We start from the raw sequence: 16799 nt of genomic DNA, 5'->3' as shown, positions 1-16799 counted from the left end.
ATTTATATTGTTTTAGAACCCTTGGGAACGTATAATGAATACAATTTCGAAATTTTGAAAGTCTATTAAATTTTCGATGGATACAATTAGTAAAACTCTTGATACATATAATCTTTTTATTTTTTTACTGCTAATACAAGAAACACATCTTAAAACAATAACGTTATCAAAAATCTAATATTTATTTGCGTCGATTTTGACGCGCACGCGCACAAGCACGTATCCACACAGACCCACCCTCGCAGGCCATTGGCTGAAGCCTGTGGGCGTGCGTGGTATGGCACGTTAATTGATTGGCTGAGGAAGCCGTCATTGAAAACCGTAATGTTACGTCAGCAAGCTGCGAAAAGGAGACAAGCATGGCGGCCATACTGAGAGGGAGTCGGTACCTTGTCGGAAGGCGGTGCAAGAATGTTCACGTTGCGATTGGTAAGGATTTCGAGTTGCGCTTATATAGCTGCTTCTCTTACCTGTTGGCGTTTTAACACTTTGCCTCCATAGAACTGCAAAGTTTTGCAAGAGACTTGAAGAAGTACATTTTGACACCCTGTTAAGCTAGTTCAGGGGTCTTGTGTTCTTATTTCCATATTTGAGGAGTTTTTGCTTGTCTCAGTTTCATGCCGTTTGCCAACTAATGACAGTTTTTCTAAGTTAATGAAGAAAATATGTCATCGTGGTGGCTTTGTTAGTAGTTATGGAAGAAAAGGGCTGGTATGTGCTGTTGCTTAACTCTTGTCTGTATTTAATGTATATTATGTAAGAACTCCATTTACTGTCAATGTCAGGGCTGAGTTTATCTGAAGACCCGACGATTTAGGTCGGAAAATATTTTTAAACTTCTGTATGATTCTGCACTGTAGTAAAAAAGTAATTGAGCCAAGCTAATTATTACCACAAGTCATTTCTAACTTTCTGATCTCTTTTTTTTTTTTTTTTTTTTTTTTGCTTGTTGACTGTGTTAAGGCACACAGTGTGTCATGTTAGGCAAATATGCAAAGACAATGAAAATGATGACATTATTTTAGCCTAAAGCTAGTAGGCATATGTCAAATAATAATTAAAACTTTCTATTGTGCACATGTGATTCCATTTTCAATTTTAATTCTAAAGCGTTGTAAATTTTAATTATAGAGATGGATTTGGGAGGGGTGGCGGTAGTGCCCAGGCCAGCCTACTATCAATATTTATTTTTTTTAGCTTGAAGTGGATGATCAAAACCTAAAGACAGCAACACTTATATTTGTTCACATCCCTGATAATAAGCATTTGACCTTTCTGTTATAGCTTCCACGCGGTCCATGGCCTCCAAGACACAGGTGGGCTTTATTGGCCTTGGAAATATGGGAAACCCAATGGCTAAGAATTTGCTGAAGAACGGATTCCCAGTCATTGCCACAGATGTCTTCCCAGAGTCCTGCAAGGAAATTCAAGAGCTGGGTGCCCAGGTGGGCTAGTAAAGATTTGTATTAATCTTTTTTTTTTTGCTGTAAATGTATCTTAAATTGCTGCCACCTGTTTGTTCTCATCAACTGCTATGACTTTTGTACGTTTTTTTTTTCAGATTGTTGATAATCCCGCCGAAGTGGCGGACAAGGCTGACCGCATTATCACCATGCTGCCCTCCAATCCAAATGTTATTGACGTGTACACTGGCGCCAATGGGATTCTCAAGTATGGCTCTCAGCTTCCCTTATAATTTGCATCATGTTTCCAGATTCTAATTTAACGAGCTTTGTTAATAACAGGAAAGTGAAGAAGGGCTCCTTGCTCATTGACTCCAGTACAATTGATCCTGCTGTGTCCAAAGACATGGCGGCGGCTGCTGAGAAGATGGGGGCTGTTTTTATGGATGCACCTGTGTCAGGAGGTAAGTTTTATATACAATATATCAGGGGTGTCAAACCTTGGCCCGTGGGCCAAAATCTGGCCAGTTGTGTAATTATATTTGGCCCACCAAGACAAATTCTGCATCGACTTTGTCAATACTAAAATTACAATTTATCTTCAGTTTTTTACAAATCTCTGATTTCAAAACTAGTTATTACTTCTTTAGTTACTTCTACTAGAGTTGCCAACAATCAAACCAGCTCGACGGCTTTCCAGTGGGAATCTTGTCTGCTTCCACCGCCAACAACCAAATTCCACGGTGCCAAATTGCACATATGAGCAAGGAGACCCCACGGAAAATGTTGGCTGCCTTCCATATGAGTCCTATAAACTCGATGACTGATTCCATCATTTCCTGGTACTCGTGTGGCTTGTGTTAACCTCGATGAACCAGCACATTTGATTTACAGCATTTTTTTTTTTTTCTTTGATGATTTGATGGATATGGTTGCTTCCAATATCTAGTAGAGATTTGGAAATTTTTCGTATAAAGAAATACTGACGGTCTCTGACATGTAGCAGATCTTTTCTATCTGTTCTCCGGTTATACCGCTCCCCCGAGACCAAATCTGTCAGTGAGTAACTGAGACAAATATGAACACACATGGCAATTTTATGAGCACATCAATGTGATTTGCCCCTGCAACGTTTTATCCATCCATTAACCTCTCAGAACAATTTGAAACTGGCAACAAACCGTGACAGCGGCGTGATTTCCATCGTCAGGTGTGGGCGCCGCCAGTTCGGGAAAGCTGACTTTTATGGTGGGAGGAGCCGAGGAAGAATTTACTGCCGCCAAAGAGTTGCTCAGCTGCATGGGCGTCAATGTGGTCTACTGTGGTCAGGTTGGAACTGGACAGGTAAGGACACTTTTTGGGATTTTATTCCTTGAGTGACCTTTTTTGTTTGTTATCAAAAATCGTTTCTCAATTACTAAACGCAGGCTGCTAAAATCTGCAACAACATGCTCCTTGCTATCGGAATGATTGGAACGGCCGAAACGATGAATTTGGGAATCAGGTAGAAGCATCGGAATGACATCTGAAATTAAATGAATGGACACCTCGGTGAATGAAGGTTCATTCATTCCAGGCTTGGTCTCGATCCAAAACTCTTGGCGAAGATCCTAAACATGAGTTCAGGCCGTTGCTGGTCCAGTGACACCTACAATCCCGTGCCGGGAGTGATGGAGGGAGTTCCTTCTGCAAATAATTACCAGGGAGGCTTTGGCACTCAGCTCATGGCAAAGGTTTGTTTACTTCTGCCATGTCACGGTAACCTTGACGCATGAAACGAAATTCAACACTGATGCTTCCGATAAAATACGTCAACCAAAAATGTTTAATATTTTTTAATTTATTTTTTAGATTTTTGGGGGCCACTGTATTTGGCCGTTACACAGCAGTGATTTTTTTTTGTTGATTTTTAAATACCTGAAAAATGAGCTAAGATCACTTCCAAGTTGAAGATTCCGCAAAATAATTTTCACTTGACGACTGTGGTGGTTTTTATACAACTCCCACTTAATGTTCATCAAAAAGTTCTGTGTTTTTCAGGATCTCGGTCTGGCCCAGAACACAGCCACCAGCACAAAGACCCCGGTTCCACTTGGCTCCTTAGCTCATCAAATCTACCGAATGATGTCCGCCCGCGGTTATGCCAGCAAAGATTTTTCCTCTGTGTTCCAATTCTTGCGTGAGGAGGAGGGACAGTAACACGTACCTCCTTCACTCCGTCCCGTGCGTGCCTTACCTTCGTGGGCGCACACGGCCGCTGCCATATTGGAGTCGATGGGGGGGGGCTTTTCAGCGCCCGATCAGGACTTTCTGAAAGTTGTCAGACTCAACAATACAACACTCCTTTCTCTGTTGGAGGCCATACTGTCCGACTTGCAGAGGATTCCAAAAGGCTGCCCCGAGTAGTGGCACTTAAGTGTTAGGTGGGGATTTTAGTTACATGAATGAGACCGTGTATTTCTCGTTTGCAGTCGTTTTATGTTACTCTTCTCTCTCTTTTCAATGTGACTTTAACAAAGTGTCATATCTTGCAAAGAAATAAAAATGACGCGTCTTGAGCTTCCTTGTCACACCATAATGTCATCTTAAAACACTCAACACAAATAATCCCTATTAATTACCAAGTACTTTTTTTTTTTTTTGTCTGACTTTATAGAAACTTTTAGGATGTAAGCCATGAGTCATTTTCTCCTGCTGTTTCGCGCGGCATGTTTTTGATTCAAAGAGCCAGTGAGGGGCCGAAGTGCCACAGGTCATACGATCACAAGACGAGCCCATAAAAAGTCCATTAAGCACTGTAGGCTGAGAGCTGCGTTGTCATCCGCATGATAGGTACTGCAAACATTGCAGTACTTTGCTCTCGGGCCTGCACGGGTGCTGTCACGCCAACTCGCTCCCGTTTAGGCTCAACGTGGTTTCTCCTGCGCATCCGACATTCACGGCGTATACTGATATTTGTTACATGGATGTTCTTAAGTGGTTGTTTTAAATCAAATCGCACAAGTTTTCATTATAGGACAATCCAAGTCCAAATGTGTTATTTGTTAGAAGAGCGATGAATAGGTCTAAGTGAACAAAAGACTCCACAATAACTTTAAATCACTTAAGTTACTTAAGTGATGTTCTGTGTAAATAACTCTAGGCCATCTTTTTTTTTTTTATATATAACTATCACCTTTGACATTTACAACTTAAATGGTACTGAATATTTAGTCAGCAGAATTCTGATTTAAAAATAGCTTAGCACTGGTGGGACATTGTGACTTCCTTGGAACGATTTCTAGAAATAAAGTTTTTTTTATTGATATTTGTTCCCTATATTTGAGAATCATTAAATGATCAGTGGATGAATATTGTTATTTATTTGGATTAAAGGGAGTCAGCAATTTATGTATCAAGAACGTAAAGTGTGTTCTTTCATTTTCTATATATTCTTTTAAAAATGCAAACACTTGAAAATCACAATGGATAGTTTGTGCGCGTGCGTGCGTGTGCATGTGCGTGCGCATAAAACGTTTTTTTTCATAAGTTAACCCTTTAAGAGAAATTAAATAGCCTATCCCCTCCGCAAAAAAAAGTACACATATACGCCATGAACTCTGGCCATAAAAATTTACAGCCTCCAAAAGGTGGGAAAATTCTATTAAAAATATATGAAAAGGCCTCAGATTTAGTACAAAAAATATCACTTCCTAAAACACTAAAAGTTGCAATTAATGTAAAATTTAATACATAGTGAAATTCTACTATGAAATATTACACTGACACTTTTTTGAATATTATATTGAGCTTTACAAAGCTAATTCTAATTCCGTTTCTTTTTATTTGACTTTTTTTAGGGGAAGCAATTGTTGATTGACAGGTGGTTTTGTGTTTGTGTGTAAAGCTTCCCTTTGCTATGTATGCGCTTCCATTGTGTTTGCGGTTCTTTTGTTTTTCAACTTGACCTTGGACTCCAGCCGCGTCCTCCATGCCCGTCTTTGGACTACTGCAAGCAAATGCCGCAATCATCTCATTTTATTATCATTATTATTTCTATTGAATGGGCCTTGACATATTTTATTCATATGAGAAGACGATGATTAATATTTAATTATTAGATAGACGTCTGCGTAAAAGCTGCTTGGGGATTTTTTTAACAGGGGCAAGACGCTGCACCTTGGACTCATTAAGTGTTTAAAGAATGCTTTGAAGCTTTAGCATGCGCAATTGTGCATCACTATGCAGAAAGTAGTTTTGATTTTGTTTAGTATAACATAGCAGACCTTTAATCGCATTTTAAAAGCCAAAAAAACACGAAGGGTGTGTTGTTTGTGTGGCCTGATGTGCCTTATTATCTCCTGTGCAGACCTTGCTCATCTCCTTTGCATATCACGTGTCTGTCCCGGGCCAATAACCTCGCGATGGTTCCGTGTAGGGTATGGTTCCCCTGCCAAAGAGTCCCTTGTCTGGGTGCATTCGTTCGAGGGGGGTTCGAGGAAAAAGAGCCGCATGCGTGCACGTGTCGGGACATGCTATGACCGCGTCATTGCTGCTGCACTCGCACTGGGCCGAACCGCTCATGTTCGTCTACGACAGCAGCGCGGACGAGCGCGCAAAGAACATGCAGGACGCGCCGTTCCCCGGGGGGAACTTTGCGCCCAACCAGTGCAGGAATCTGCTGGCGCATCCCGCCTCGCTGGCTCCGAGCAGCGCCGCCTACGCCAACGGCGACGTGCCCGCGTCTGGTGTTGGGGAAACGGCCAAGCAGTGCAGCCCTTGTTCGGCCACGCAGAGCTCACCTAACGCCTCTCTTCCGTACGGATACTTTGGTGGCGGAGGCTACTATCCGTGCAGGCCGGTGTCCCACGGCAGCTCCAAGGCCTGCGCGCAGCCCTCCTCGTACGGGGACAAGTACGTGGACTCATCGGTGCCCGTCGAGGAGTTCTCCAGCCGGGCCAAGGAGTTCGCCTTCTACCAGGGTTACTCCCCGACTCCCTACCAGGCGAGCTACTTGGACGTGCCAGTGGTCCCTACACTGAGTGCGCCCCCCGAGCCCAGGCATGACCCCCTCCTGCCCATGGATCCCTACCAACCGTGGTCCATCACCACAAACGGCTGGAGTGGACAAGTGTACTGCGCCAAAGAGCAGCCCCAGGCTAATTCTCTCTGGAAGTCATCCTTGCAAGGTGAATTCTTTCATATTTACAGTTTTGGTAACACTTCAATGTTTTCATAATAATATTGAATGTTATGGTAAGAAATATGCATATTTTTGTCATGTCTCTTGCATTAAGTACAAGAATACAAGGGCCTGCATGCATATTCATTTTTTCTGATTTTCTTGTTTGTAATGTGTGTTACGCTTGGAAAGTAATTGAAAAATACAAAATACAGTGGAAGGGTTTTTTTCTCTTCTTTTCAGCTAGAGGACCACCAGGCTAACGTGAGGATTACGTACACAATACAGTTTTCCATGTTGATGCGCAGAAATTGATAAATGAGAGCTTTTGTCTTAAATTTTCCAGTCCGGTGTCTTTAGACAATTTACCCTGTCCAAATAAAATATATTTTCCAATGTGTAATGGACATAACACGTAAACAAATAGTGTTATTTTCCCCCAATTGAGTTTAAGAGGATAGCACCCATGCACCTCCACATGAAATGCATTTAAGTAAATGTCGTGTTTTACATATATAAAAAGTCACCCGTCAGTATAACAATATAATAAAATATTCTATTATTGAGATATTTGTTCCTATGATTTCAAATGCTGAAATATCACAATTTCCTTCCCGCAGAATGGTATCTGTCATTTTTAACTTTGAAATATATAGGAAAAGGTTCAGAATATATATATATATATATATATATATATATATATATATGGACAATTTATAATAATATATGTATATTAAAAACATGCATCAAATATCACATATTTCCCCTGCAATAATATGACATATTTGAATGAATGCTGTAAACAAGCAAATATTTATTACATTTTTTTCAGCATGTTACTGTAGCACATTATTTTTTATAGCCGTTTTGCTCTTTTTTACTCACTATTATTCTATTTATTTATTCACACAACAACAGTTAAGATCAGATAAATGAGTTTTTCTATTCACTCGCACACGATTCATCTGATTCAAAGCGTTATGAATGCAGACGAATATTGAAAGCACCACATGTGTTTTTATTCCATTTTCCTACATTGAGTGTGCGTAAAGAGTTGAAAGTGACACGTTGCATCTCCTCCAAACATGCAGCAGACAACACATGTGGTGGTAGCGGGGACAGCCAAGTGCGCCGTGGCAGGAAGAAGCGCGTCCCATACACCAAGGTGCAGCTTAAAGAACTGGAAAGGGAATACGCCACCAATAAATTCATCACCAAGGACAAGCGCAGGAGAATATCTGCGCACACCAACCTGACAGAAAGACAAGTGACCATCTGGTTTCAAAACCGGCGCGTAAAAGAGAAGAAAATCGTCAATAAATTCAAGAGCTCCTGCTAGGTTCTCGTTGATTTTGATTCTGGGGAGGGGAGGGGGGGACAGGAATGGACACAAACGTGCCTTGATCACAAATAAACTCTCCTATAATTTATTACCTTCACTTTTGTCGCCAGAGTGCCTCCTTTCACCTTTCTTGCTCCTTTCCTCGCGTTTTAATTGGAAGCAGTCCACGCAGCGCGTTGACAGAAAGTCGGAACTGTTCGCGACAAGTGTGTGCGATTCTTTTCCGCTCTCATTACTGCTTCCCACGCATATTCGTCTTCATTAATTTTCACAAAAAAAAACCCTCCAATTACAAACACAAAAAGCATGTGGAGTTTTGCAAAATTATGTTAAATTATGAAGCAGCGACATGTCTTTTTGGGTTGATCACAAAAATGCTCCATGTAAATCAACTTTTTCCAGCCGAAATGAAGAAATGACGCACCAATCAAATACAACTATTACAGTTCCTAATAAAGTGGTTGCATTTGATGTTTACAATTACCGAACGGGGTGATTAAAGTCCTTCATGTCGCACCTATTGTCACCTCGTTTTAATACCTCATAGATATCATCCCTTTTATTTTTTCAGATTTATACCATGAAATAAAAATTGGACTTTTTCAGTCGTTTGACATATAACGTGTCTGACGTGGTTGTCACTGTGCATTTCTCTTGTCTGTCAATTGTGATTTTAAATGAAAAAATATCCAGAAAGAATAATATCGTGTGGACGTATTTAAATTTGTAAATATTTTGGGGACACAGCCAAATGAAAATGTCAATAAAGTTGCTTTAAAAGCGAATGTGTGATTCTCGTCCTCTTTTAAATTAATATTGGGATATTGCTCACTGACGTTAGAGTCGTTCAACTTGTCATTAATTGTTGGATTGTGTTCATTATGTTTTCAGTACTAATAACCTTTTATTTTCTTTTGTTCAGACAAAATATGTAGATTTTACCTTAAAACTATTATAGACATTTTCGGCGGCGACTTCCGGTTCCGTCATGAAGTATGACGTAGCCGGAAGTGTGACGATAGCGGAAGTGTGACGAAGTCAGAAAGTCTGACGAAGGCGGAAGTTGCCGCCGAAAAAAGTCGAAAAAAGTTTTAAGGTAAGACCTACATATTTTATCTCAACAAAAGAAAACAAAAGATTATTGTCATTAATTGACTTTTAGCTGTTGAGGCTATGTAGAGTTTGTATCCATCTAGTGGACAAAGTCTGTCGTTACAGCGTCTGCTATTATGGGTAGACTTCTGCATTTGTTGTTAAACGTCATATATCATAAAAAGTAAAGGCAAACCTTAAGTAAAGATTCTCAATAATAATAGCAAATAAAAATTAAGATGATAATCGAGTCAAAAATATTGAAATTCTGGTGTAAATGTAATGTTGCGATTTAATATATTTTGAAGGTTCATTATCATTTGTTTTTATTAGTGTTCATTTTCCTTAATGGGCCCAGCATACGACGGCTTCGAACAAGGTAAGTTTTTTTTTCTTATTATTGAATGTATTTAAATCTTAAAGAATGACATTTAACTGACTGAAAACGTATTCTATGAAACAAACAAAAGCTCAAGATGGACCTTGACATTGCAATCCAATTATTCACGGATAAAAAAACACATAATTCTATAAATCAAATATATGAACTATCTTGTATTGATTGAATGAATTTTCTCATTACCTATGACTTCCATGACATTTTGCTTTCACAATGGCTAAGGCTTTGTTTTGATTTGGTTCCATGAAGCTTGCAGAACTCATTCTGTCTCTAATTTGGTGTCATTGCGCCCCCTAACGGTAAAGATGCTAAATTGTCTGTAAAAAAAAAGCATGAGGTGTATGTTACCTATACATCCATTTTCCAAACTGCATTATCCATGGATGGCACATCTTCTTTTGATAAATGGTTTGAAATCAGCAAGGAACTTTTGCACATTTTAAGTTTTGCAAGACTATTAAAACAAAGTCGAGATCCACATCTGTTTTTTTTGAGTTGCAGTTTGGACTACACTTTGTATGAAATTTCCATAATTATTTGTACTGAATTCAACAGAACAAAAAAAAACCTTTTCATCATATGCTCATGTACAAATGCTTCCTTAACTTGTGATTTAGCAAACTTGGCAACTTAACCTTTCGACAACAATAAATCTCTGCTTTTCACAACTACTGTGTGCAAAAACAATCTTAACCTTAAGATGATCTTGCACTCATATTAAAAAAAAGAGGCTGATTTTTTTAATAAACGTAATAAAAGCCACAAACCTCATATCCACCATAAAAATATTCTCTAACAAGATAGCATTCGAATCCAAATGTTATCACACACTTGAAAAAAATTAAGAATATATTTGATATAATTTTCTTCATGAATAACTCCAATTCAACATAGGCAAATTTGAGCTATAATTTATTATAATTAATTATAATTAATTATTTAATCGAATTTTATATCATTTATAATAATTTTATAATTTCAGCTATCTTATTTTCAAATCCTCCATTTGGTGAAAGGACATCAAATTGAACCTAACCAAATCATCAATCCTCAAATAATTAATTTTTTCAATTGTCATGGGCTTCTTTCCATCTGCAAAAACAAATCTGTTACATAACTCAAAAGTCAGCACAGCAAGTATAATTGTTTACTTGTTGCTTTTGGTCATCATCTTAAGTGCAGGCTTGGAGGGAAGTGTGGCTTTTACTTCACGGCAGACATGTTTTTATTATGACTTCCCTCCCAGTGAAAGCGCCTCTCTGGGATTAATGCAATAACACACATTATGAGTGTCTGGTTAACCCAAAATATTTATTTGAAAACCTCTTTCGGTGGGCCAAACACGCCACCAGCTTGCCACTCTGGAAGCGTTGACTTTTTTACAGATGAATGAGAATCATAGAAGAATGACCAAAATGTGTTTTCATTTTCAATGAAGGAAAGAAAGAAAGTTGGTGTGTGAGCAGTAAATCAGCCTGTGCAGAACATTTAAAAAATGTCTACGCCAGAGCTCGCCATGTGATATATGTGACACATGTGGCCACTTATGAAAATAAATTACACTTACTGACAAATATAGTCATAGAGATGCATTTACATGCAAACTTAATGGAATTAATGAGCACAGCAGTTGTATCGTAAAAATAATAAAAATCATTGATTATAATCTTAAAAGCTTCAAAGCATTGTACTGAAACATTTTTAAAAAAGACAAGAAAAGTCTTAATACTATTCATGCATGAATGTCAAATTAAAAAAATATTTAAAATAGTGCAGCGAGTATCTTTTAGCATCTTAAAAGTCAACAATCAACTTGGCTTGATCCAAAGCATACCATATATTTTTTTAAAATCCATCAAAACAGCTTTGAAATAGTTAAAACTGTAGCGTACTAACATTAAATTTAAGAGTTTGGAATTGTAACGCGACATGTATACTTCTGTTTTTCCCGCGTTGCCATGGTAACCTCATCTTTACTATTTCATCAGTGAAGCCAGAGGCAGAAAATGCTTTGAGTGTGGGTGGGGTTGGACTGTCGGTGTGGAAAAACACCACATGCCATTTAGGTTTGCAGTTTTTCAAGCCGGGTCAGAATCGAGACTTTGGCAATGTGGAAGGGGGAAAATAATGTGTATTTATATACTTTGAAATGTGTGATCACTGAGGTGTGTGCATCCTTTGGGGGTTCCCTGGATATGAAAAGTCGACACACCCCTGTTTGAAGATACATCTTTTGAAAATTCTGTCCACTGTGGAACCTAATTGGAAGAGAAAAATCAGGATGGGAAGTCAAACAACAGTGGTGATATTGCATAAGTGTGCACACCCACTATAGGGGATGTTAGCAGATTTGGAACGTCATCTCTCTACTTAATAACGTTTTTGTTTCCATCAAACACTTCATTTTTGTTCTCCATCTATCCCCGAGGTGTCAAACTCGAGGCCCGGTGCCCAGATCCGGCCCACTACATCATTTTATGTAGTCTGGAAAGAAGAAAGTCTGGAAATGATTTTCGTGCATAGCACACTTTTCAACTTTCTCGATGCATTTCACGAAGAAGCATACAAAAATACTTTTTTAAATTGCAACTTTGTGATCCTATAAAAGTTTGTTGACAAACTCCTTTTTAAAAATATACATGATTATATTACTTGTACAATAGTTTGCAACTATTTTATGAATTCAAACTGACAACTGATTTCAAAACAAGCAATCCATCAATATGATGCTAAAAATGAAAAACAATATTGCAGAGGGAATTATGGATGTACAAAATGGTTTTAAATGACTCTGAGGGCAACTAAAACTGTAATGGGCAATGAAAACTAATTTCTATCATCATCACAGCCCTTTTTGACATTTCTGCCTTGATTTATTTTTGGCATAGGGTCTCGCATTACAGTACAAACCCACTTGAGATTTTTTTTTTAAAGGGGGGGTCAGTAGTGCACCTGTTTTTTAATTGTCCTTTTGACAATTTTTAGAACTTGTAAAAAAAATATCCGACCTTTATATGCTTTGTAATAACAAATAATTTGATTGCAAAGTGCCAGGATAATCCCTGTACATTTCTGTGCAAATCTGCAAGATTACTGTACACAATTTAACCAACATTTATATTATTTGCGGTATAGTATCATGGAACAAATAAAATATGATCCCTCAGCGTTGGTTTCTAGCCTAAAAACCTTTTAAATAAGACACAGATATCAAAGAACTTTGGGAACCACTCTCACAAAAGCCTCTGTGACACTATAAATTGTTTATAACTGATGGCATGCAGGAGGTTTCCAAACCATAAATTGTGGTGGAGACTCACTGTGTGGCAGAAAAGGGTACTGCCACGTCTTAGTTATTTTCCCTGAGCTCATTATTTGGCAAATAGCACATCAATGTAAATGTTAACGACGTGATAACAAACTAATAAGGGTCAATTTACAACCATTTATTTACCCTTAATATTCAAAAGTATCTATTTACATACTAATGCAGCCCTAGTTAACTCCATACAAATTCGCACAGAGGAATGTTTGCCCTCCAGACACAACATGATTTTTCTCTAATGTTTTTTTTTTATTGTCTAATTATTTCTTATGAACATAATTCACCAACTCGGCCTTGCAAACGATTTCAACTTATGCAGGTTACATTTTGTGAATGAAAATGTCAATGTTTGCGACAACTGATCGTGACGTCACGATCAGTTGTCGCATTCATTGCAGTGTCACGTGGATACATATTTACATAAACATAACATTTGCACATGCGCATTTGCATTGACGGACAATCTTAACACAATGTTAAAATCGGTTTTAGCAGTTAGCATAATGTTAGCCTGATTGCATTTGTGTAATATTTTCGGAAAATTTGGAGAAAAAAAATTAACAAACAAGAACAAGCCGGTTACCTGGACGAAAAAAAAAAGCAATTGGTCATTGTTATTTCAAATACCGTTAAAAATGATACTTTCAAAATATTATTGTAAAAATGAAAAAGTCATTAACTTTGATGAGACACATTCACCTGACATGCACGGACTATAAAGCCTCTTCTTGTTTGGTAGAACCTCAAACAAGGTTTGACTTGGAGAAAAGTACTTTGAAAATAGCATGCGTTGAAGAGATGCAATTTTCCCCCTCCTCCACGTGTATTTTTCCCCTGGCTTTGCAGCCAAAGGTTGACTTTATAGCGGGGAGCCATTGACTCACAAGCTCCTGCGGGCCCATTGAGGCGTGTGTCATGTAGTGCCAGTGGTCACATGGCTCGGGATCGACATGGATCTCACTCACGCACGTCAGCTCACGACGTGCAGGGCTCAGTGCGCCTCACTAAAGTCACTGCAGCTCACTCAGTCAGCAGGATGACCCCGTGCTGAGGAGGACGGTCGAATATGGATTTGGATGCTTCCAATATGTATCTACCCAGCTGCACTTACTACGTCCCCGGAGCGGACTTCACGGCTCTGCCGCACTATCTGGCCCAGGGTCAACCCTCCTGCCCGGTGGCTTACTCCTACCAGTCATCGGCTCTTCCTCAGGTTCCGTCCGTGAGAGATGTGGCGTTCAGAGACTATGCGGTAGACGGCGCGGCCAAATGGCACCACGGCAGGGGGAGTCTTGCGCACTGCTACGCGGACGACAGTTGGACCAGTCCGACCCCCCGCGGCGGAGACCTGCCGGGGAAAGGCGTTTCGTCCTCGGGTTCCACCGTTGCGCCTGGAGGCTTCCACGGCGGCGCCGCGGCAAGGAACGGAGTCCTGCCGCAGGCTTTCGATCAGTTCTTCGACTCGACTTACGGCGGCCAGGAGCATGGAGCCACACCGGGGCAGGACAGGCTAGGCGCGGTCAAGTCGAGTCCTGCGCCGGCTCCTCAAGCTCCAGGCTCGGACACAGCGGAAAGCTGCAGCCCCAAGTCGTCTCCCGGCCTCGGCGAGGACAGGAGCGGAAAAGGAGGCGGTGAGTATGGACCATGGTGTCACTCTCTGCTCGCTCTTATAAAAGACGCTTTATAAGCTCTTTTTAAGGTTTATGGTTCTGAAGGTTTATGGAGGGCCACGAGATTTAGCCTGACAAAAAAGTATATTATAAACGACAAGATCACGTGCTTGGGCTTGAAATTGGCCGTGAGGGGTTTAAAGTCAAGATAGGCTATTTCCTTTTTTGGATCCTGCACAGATTTCGCATTTGACTTCTTTTTATTATTAACTGTTTGCTGCATTGTACACTTTTAACAATCTGACGTTTTAATATTCAACAACAAACATTGATTCAGTCAATAATCCACACTTTAGCAACCTTTTTGTGGTTTTTCATGATCAACTATTTCAAAAGCATTTTTGATTCTTTTCGCACTTTGAACAATAACTGAAATGTTCATTTTAACTGCAAATATCCATGGAATACGTTTCCAATTTTTATTCACAGTTAATCAAATATACTTATCAACAATTCGAAAAATACGCATAAATTCTACTTTAAACATAACCTTTACTGTGAGCGTTTTTTTTCCGTGTTGAAAACATGAGCGCAATGCTCAATTTGGGTATTTTTTTATTTTAATGAACTTAAACTGTAAGCGCTTCGTAATATCAGCAATATAGAAACTAGCGACCACCGTGATATAGTTTTCAGTATTTTACGCACAAATAACCCATTTAAATCTCTATTTTACAGGCAAACAAACTCCGATCTTTACTTTTACTTCCCATTACTCTCACCTTTCCTCTAAATTATCCTTCTGAATCTCACGTAGCTTTTAATTAGCTACTTAAACAACGAATTCAGTTTTAAACTTGACCCCTTCCGCTCTCCGTATCAACAATATGAAAAGCCAGCGAAGCGTTTAATCCAACTTTCAAGGCTCTGCCTTTAAGAGCTGTTTATAATTTAATGAGCAATATATGTACACATTTACTGAGTTTCCAGGCATTTAATATGCAGCTGGCCTAACCAACGGAGCCCGTATGCAACACTTTACGTGCAGCTCAGTGAAATCCGAAGCGGACTATAAAAACTGCACTTGATACTGCAGCCTCCAAAAGTCCTCTTGACTTACATGATTGTTTAAAAATGATTTTTAATACCTCATATCAGTGTTTAAGCGCAAAGGCCTTGAGAGGATGGAAGCACTTGAACCCTTAGCTCATTGTGCGTAATCCTCCCATCTTGACCCACTTATAAATATCAAATTAATATGATCTTTATGATTACGATTAGGTGTCCAGAAGACGCGCAAGAAGAGATGTCCATACTCCAAGTATCAAATCAGAGAGCTGGAGAGGGAGTTTTTCTTCAGCGTTTACATCAACAAGGAGAAGCGGCTGCAGCTTTCCCGGATGCTCAACTTGACTGACCGACAGGTGAAAATCTGGTTTCAGAACAGGAGGATGAAGGAGAAGAAACTCAACAGGGACCGTTTACAGTACTACACCAGCAACCCCCTGCTATAAAACATGGACTATATATATGTCAAACACCTGCACGCCATTGGGAACTCTTCAAAAGTCCAAATGATGTGTTATTAAACGTCCCTTTCTCTATTATTATAATTATTATAATTATTATTTGTTTTGTTGTTGTGACAAAAATGCTCTTATGTTCATCCCCCAATTTGTATGCTCACATTTACACGCTCGCACGAACAGACTGGAATCGTTTTATTCGTACTTTTAATATTATATTGTGCAAATATATATATTGCATATTGTGCAATGGCTGGAGGTGATTTTTTTGGGTGCTGTTTATGTGTTTTAGTGTGCTGTGACATATTCAATCATATTTAACATGTCCTTCAGCGCTTCCATGATCCGAATTGTAAACCGGTAATATAAAAAAAAATCCCCCTCAAAATCCCGGTAATGAAACTAAACCCTTTATTTTTGTTTTATATTGTGGCACGTATTGTTCGTACGCAAAACCTGTCTTCTCCAGAGCCTCAGTAACAGGATCTGCTGCAGCTTTTAATTTGATATCCATTACAAAGAGCCGGCTCGTTTCCTGCCGGCTCATTTCTAACCCTACATGCCTGTTAGGAGACGGAAAAAAAAAAAAAATCCCCCACCTTTTGATAAATAGAAAGTCTTTTTCTGTCATTTTGAAAGTTTCCATCTAAACATTTAAAATTTCCTATGCTCTAATTTATCCAATTTACCACTATGCATCTAAGGGTTTATTTCACCAGCAGCGGTTAGTAGAAATAGTAAATATAGACATTTGTTTACCCCAAAATTCGTCTTTCCCTCCTGAACCAAGCTTCTAAAAAGAGCTTGAATGACCTGCCATTAGATAATATGGCTTCCTTATACCGTACATCCTGTGAGACTCCCAGGAATTCCGCTTTGATTGCTGCACATCCTCCCAGTTGCTCCAGTAACTTGGCCATAAAAAGGCGGACTCGTCTGG

General features: G+C 39.3%; 3 protein-coding genes across 6 annotated transcripts; all 3 read left to right on the top strand.

Annotated features, from left to right (window-relative positions):
• Window positions 1-302: 302 nt before the first annotated feature.
• hibadhb (3-hydroxyisobutyrate dehydrogenase b) lies at window positions 303-3961 on the top strand. Its single transcript, XM_049730228.1, has 8 exons — window positions 303-429; window positions 1285-1445; window positions 1562-1671; window positions 1746-1867; window positions 2614-2747; window positions 2831-2907; window positions 2980-3136; window positions 3444-3961. The coding sequence occupies exons 1-8, from the start codon at window positions 360-362 to the stop codon at window positions 3600-3602; spliced, it is 990 nt and encodes a 329-aa protein (XP_049586185.1). The 5' UTR covers window positions 303-359; the 3' UTR covers window positions 3603-3961.
• A 1846-nt stretch (window positions 3962-5807) lies between these two features.
• Window positions 5808-8691, top strand: hoxa13b (homeobox A13b). Of its 3 annotated transcripts, none has more exons than XM_049730428.1 (2): window positions 5808-6571; window positions 7659-8691. In XM_049730428.1, the coding sequence occupies exons 1-2, from the start codon at window positions 5824-5826 to the stop codon at window positions 7901-7903; spliced, it is 993 nt and encodes a 330-aa protein (XP_049586385.1). In that variant the 5' UTR covers window positions 5808-5823; the 3' UTR covers window positions 7904-8691. The 3 variants fall into 3 exon arrangements, with proteins under 3 accessions (XP_049586385.1, XP_049586386.1, XP_049586384.2); XM_049730429.2 differs by lacking the exon at window positions 7659-8691 and adding an exon at window positions 6808-7219; XM_049730427.2 differs by having other exon boundaries at window positions 5838-6571; window positions 7656-8691.
• Window positions 8692-8905: 214 nt separating this feature from the next.
• Window positions 8906-16104, top strand: hoxa11b (homeobox A11b). 2 transcript variants are annotated; one of them, XM_049730126.2, is made up of 4 exons: window positions 8940-9002; window positions 9332-9377; window positions 13570-14354; window positions 15615-16104. In XM_049730126.2, the coding sequence occupies exons 3-4, from the start codon at window positions 13790-13792 to the stop codon at window positions 15845-15847; spliced, it is 798 nt and encodes a 265-aa protein (XP_049586083.1). In that variant the 5' UTR covers window positions 8940-9002; window positions 9332-9377; window positions 13570-13789; the 3' UTR covers window positions 15848-16104. The 2 variants fall into 2 exon arrangements, with proteins under 2 accessions (XP_049586081.1, XP_049586083.1); XM_049730124.1 differs by having other exon boundaries at window positions 8906-9002; window positions 9332-14354.
• The last annotated feature ends 695 nt before the right edge of the window (window positions 16105-16799 follow it).

Source organism: Syngnathus scovelli, chromosome 9 (genome assembly GCF_024217435.2).
Source record: "Syngnathus scovelli strain Florida chromosome 9, RoL_Ssco_1.2, whole genome shotgun sequence".
In the NCBI taxonomy this organism is placed as follows: Eukaryota; Metazoa; Chordata; class Actinopteri; order Syngnathiformes; family Syngnathidae; genus Syngnathus; species Syngnathus scovelli.
Note: the sequence above shows the minus strand (reverse complement) of the source record. Positions and strands in the feature narration are given on the sequence as shown.

Coding starts and splice junctions, on each gene's coding strand:
- hoxa13b (XM_049730428.1), top strand. CDS start 5,824: ATGGTTCCCCTGCCAAAGAGTCCCTTGTCTGGGTGCATTCGTTCGAGG. Junction 6,572..7,658: donor CTGGAAGTCATCCTTGCAAG/GTGAATTCTTTC, acceptor AACATGCAGCAG/ACAACACATGTGGTGGTAGC.
- hoxa11b (XM_049730124.1), top strand. CDS start 13,790: ATGGATTTGGATGCTTCCAATATGTATCTACCCAGCTGCACTTACTAC. Junction 14,355..15,614: donor CAGGAGCGGAAAAGGAGGCG/GTGAGTATGGAC, acceptor GATTACGATTAG/GTGTCCAGAAGACGCGCAAG.
- hibadhb (XM_049730228.1), top strand. CDS start 360: ATGGCGGCCATACTGAGAGGGAGTCGGTACCTTGTCGGAAGGCGGTGC. Junction 430..1,284: donor GAATGTTCACGTTGCGATTG/GTAAGGATTTCG, acceptor TTTCTGTTATAG/CTTCCACGCGGTCCATGGCC. Junction 2,748..2,830: donor GTCAGGTTGGAACTGGACAG/GTAAGGACACTT, acceptor TACTAAACGCAG/GCTGCTAAAATCTGCAACAA.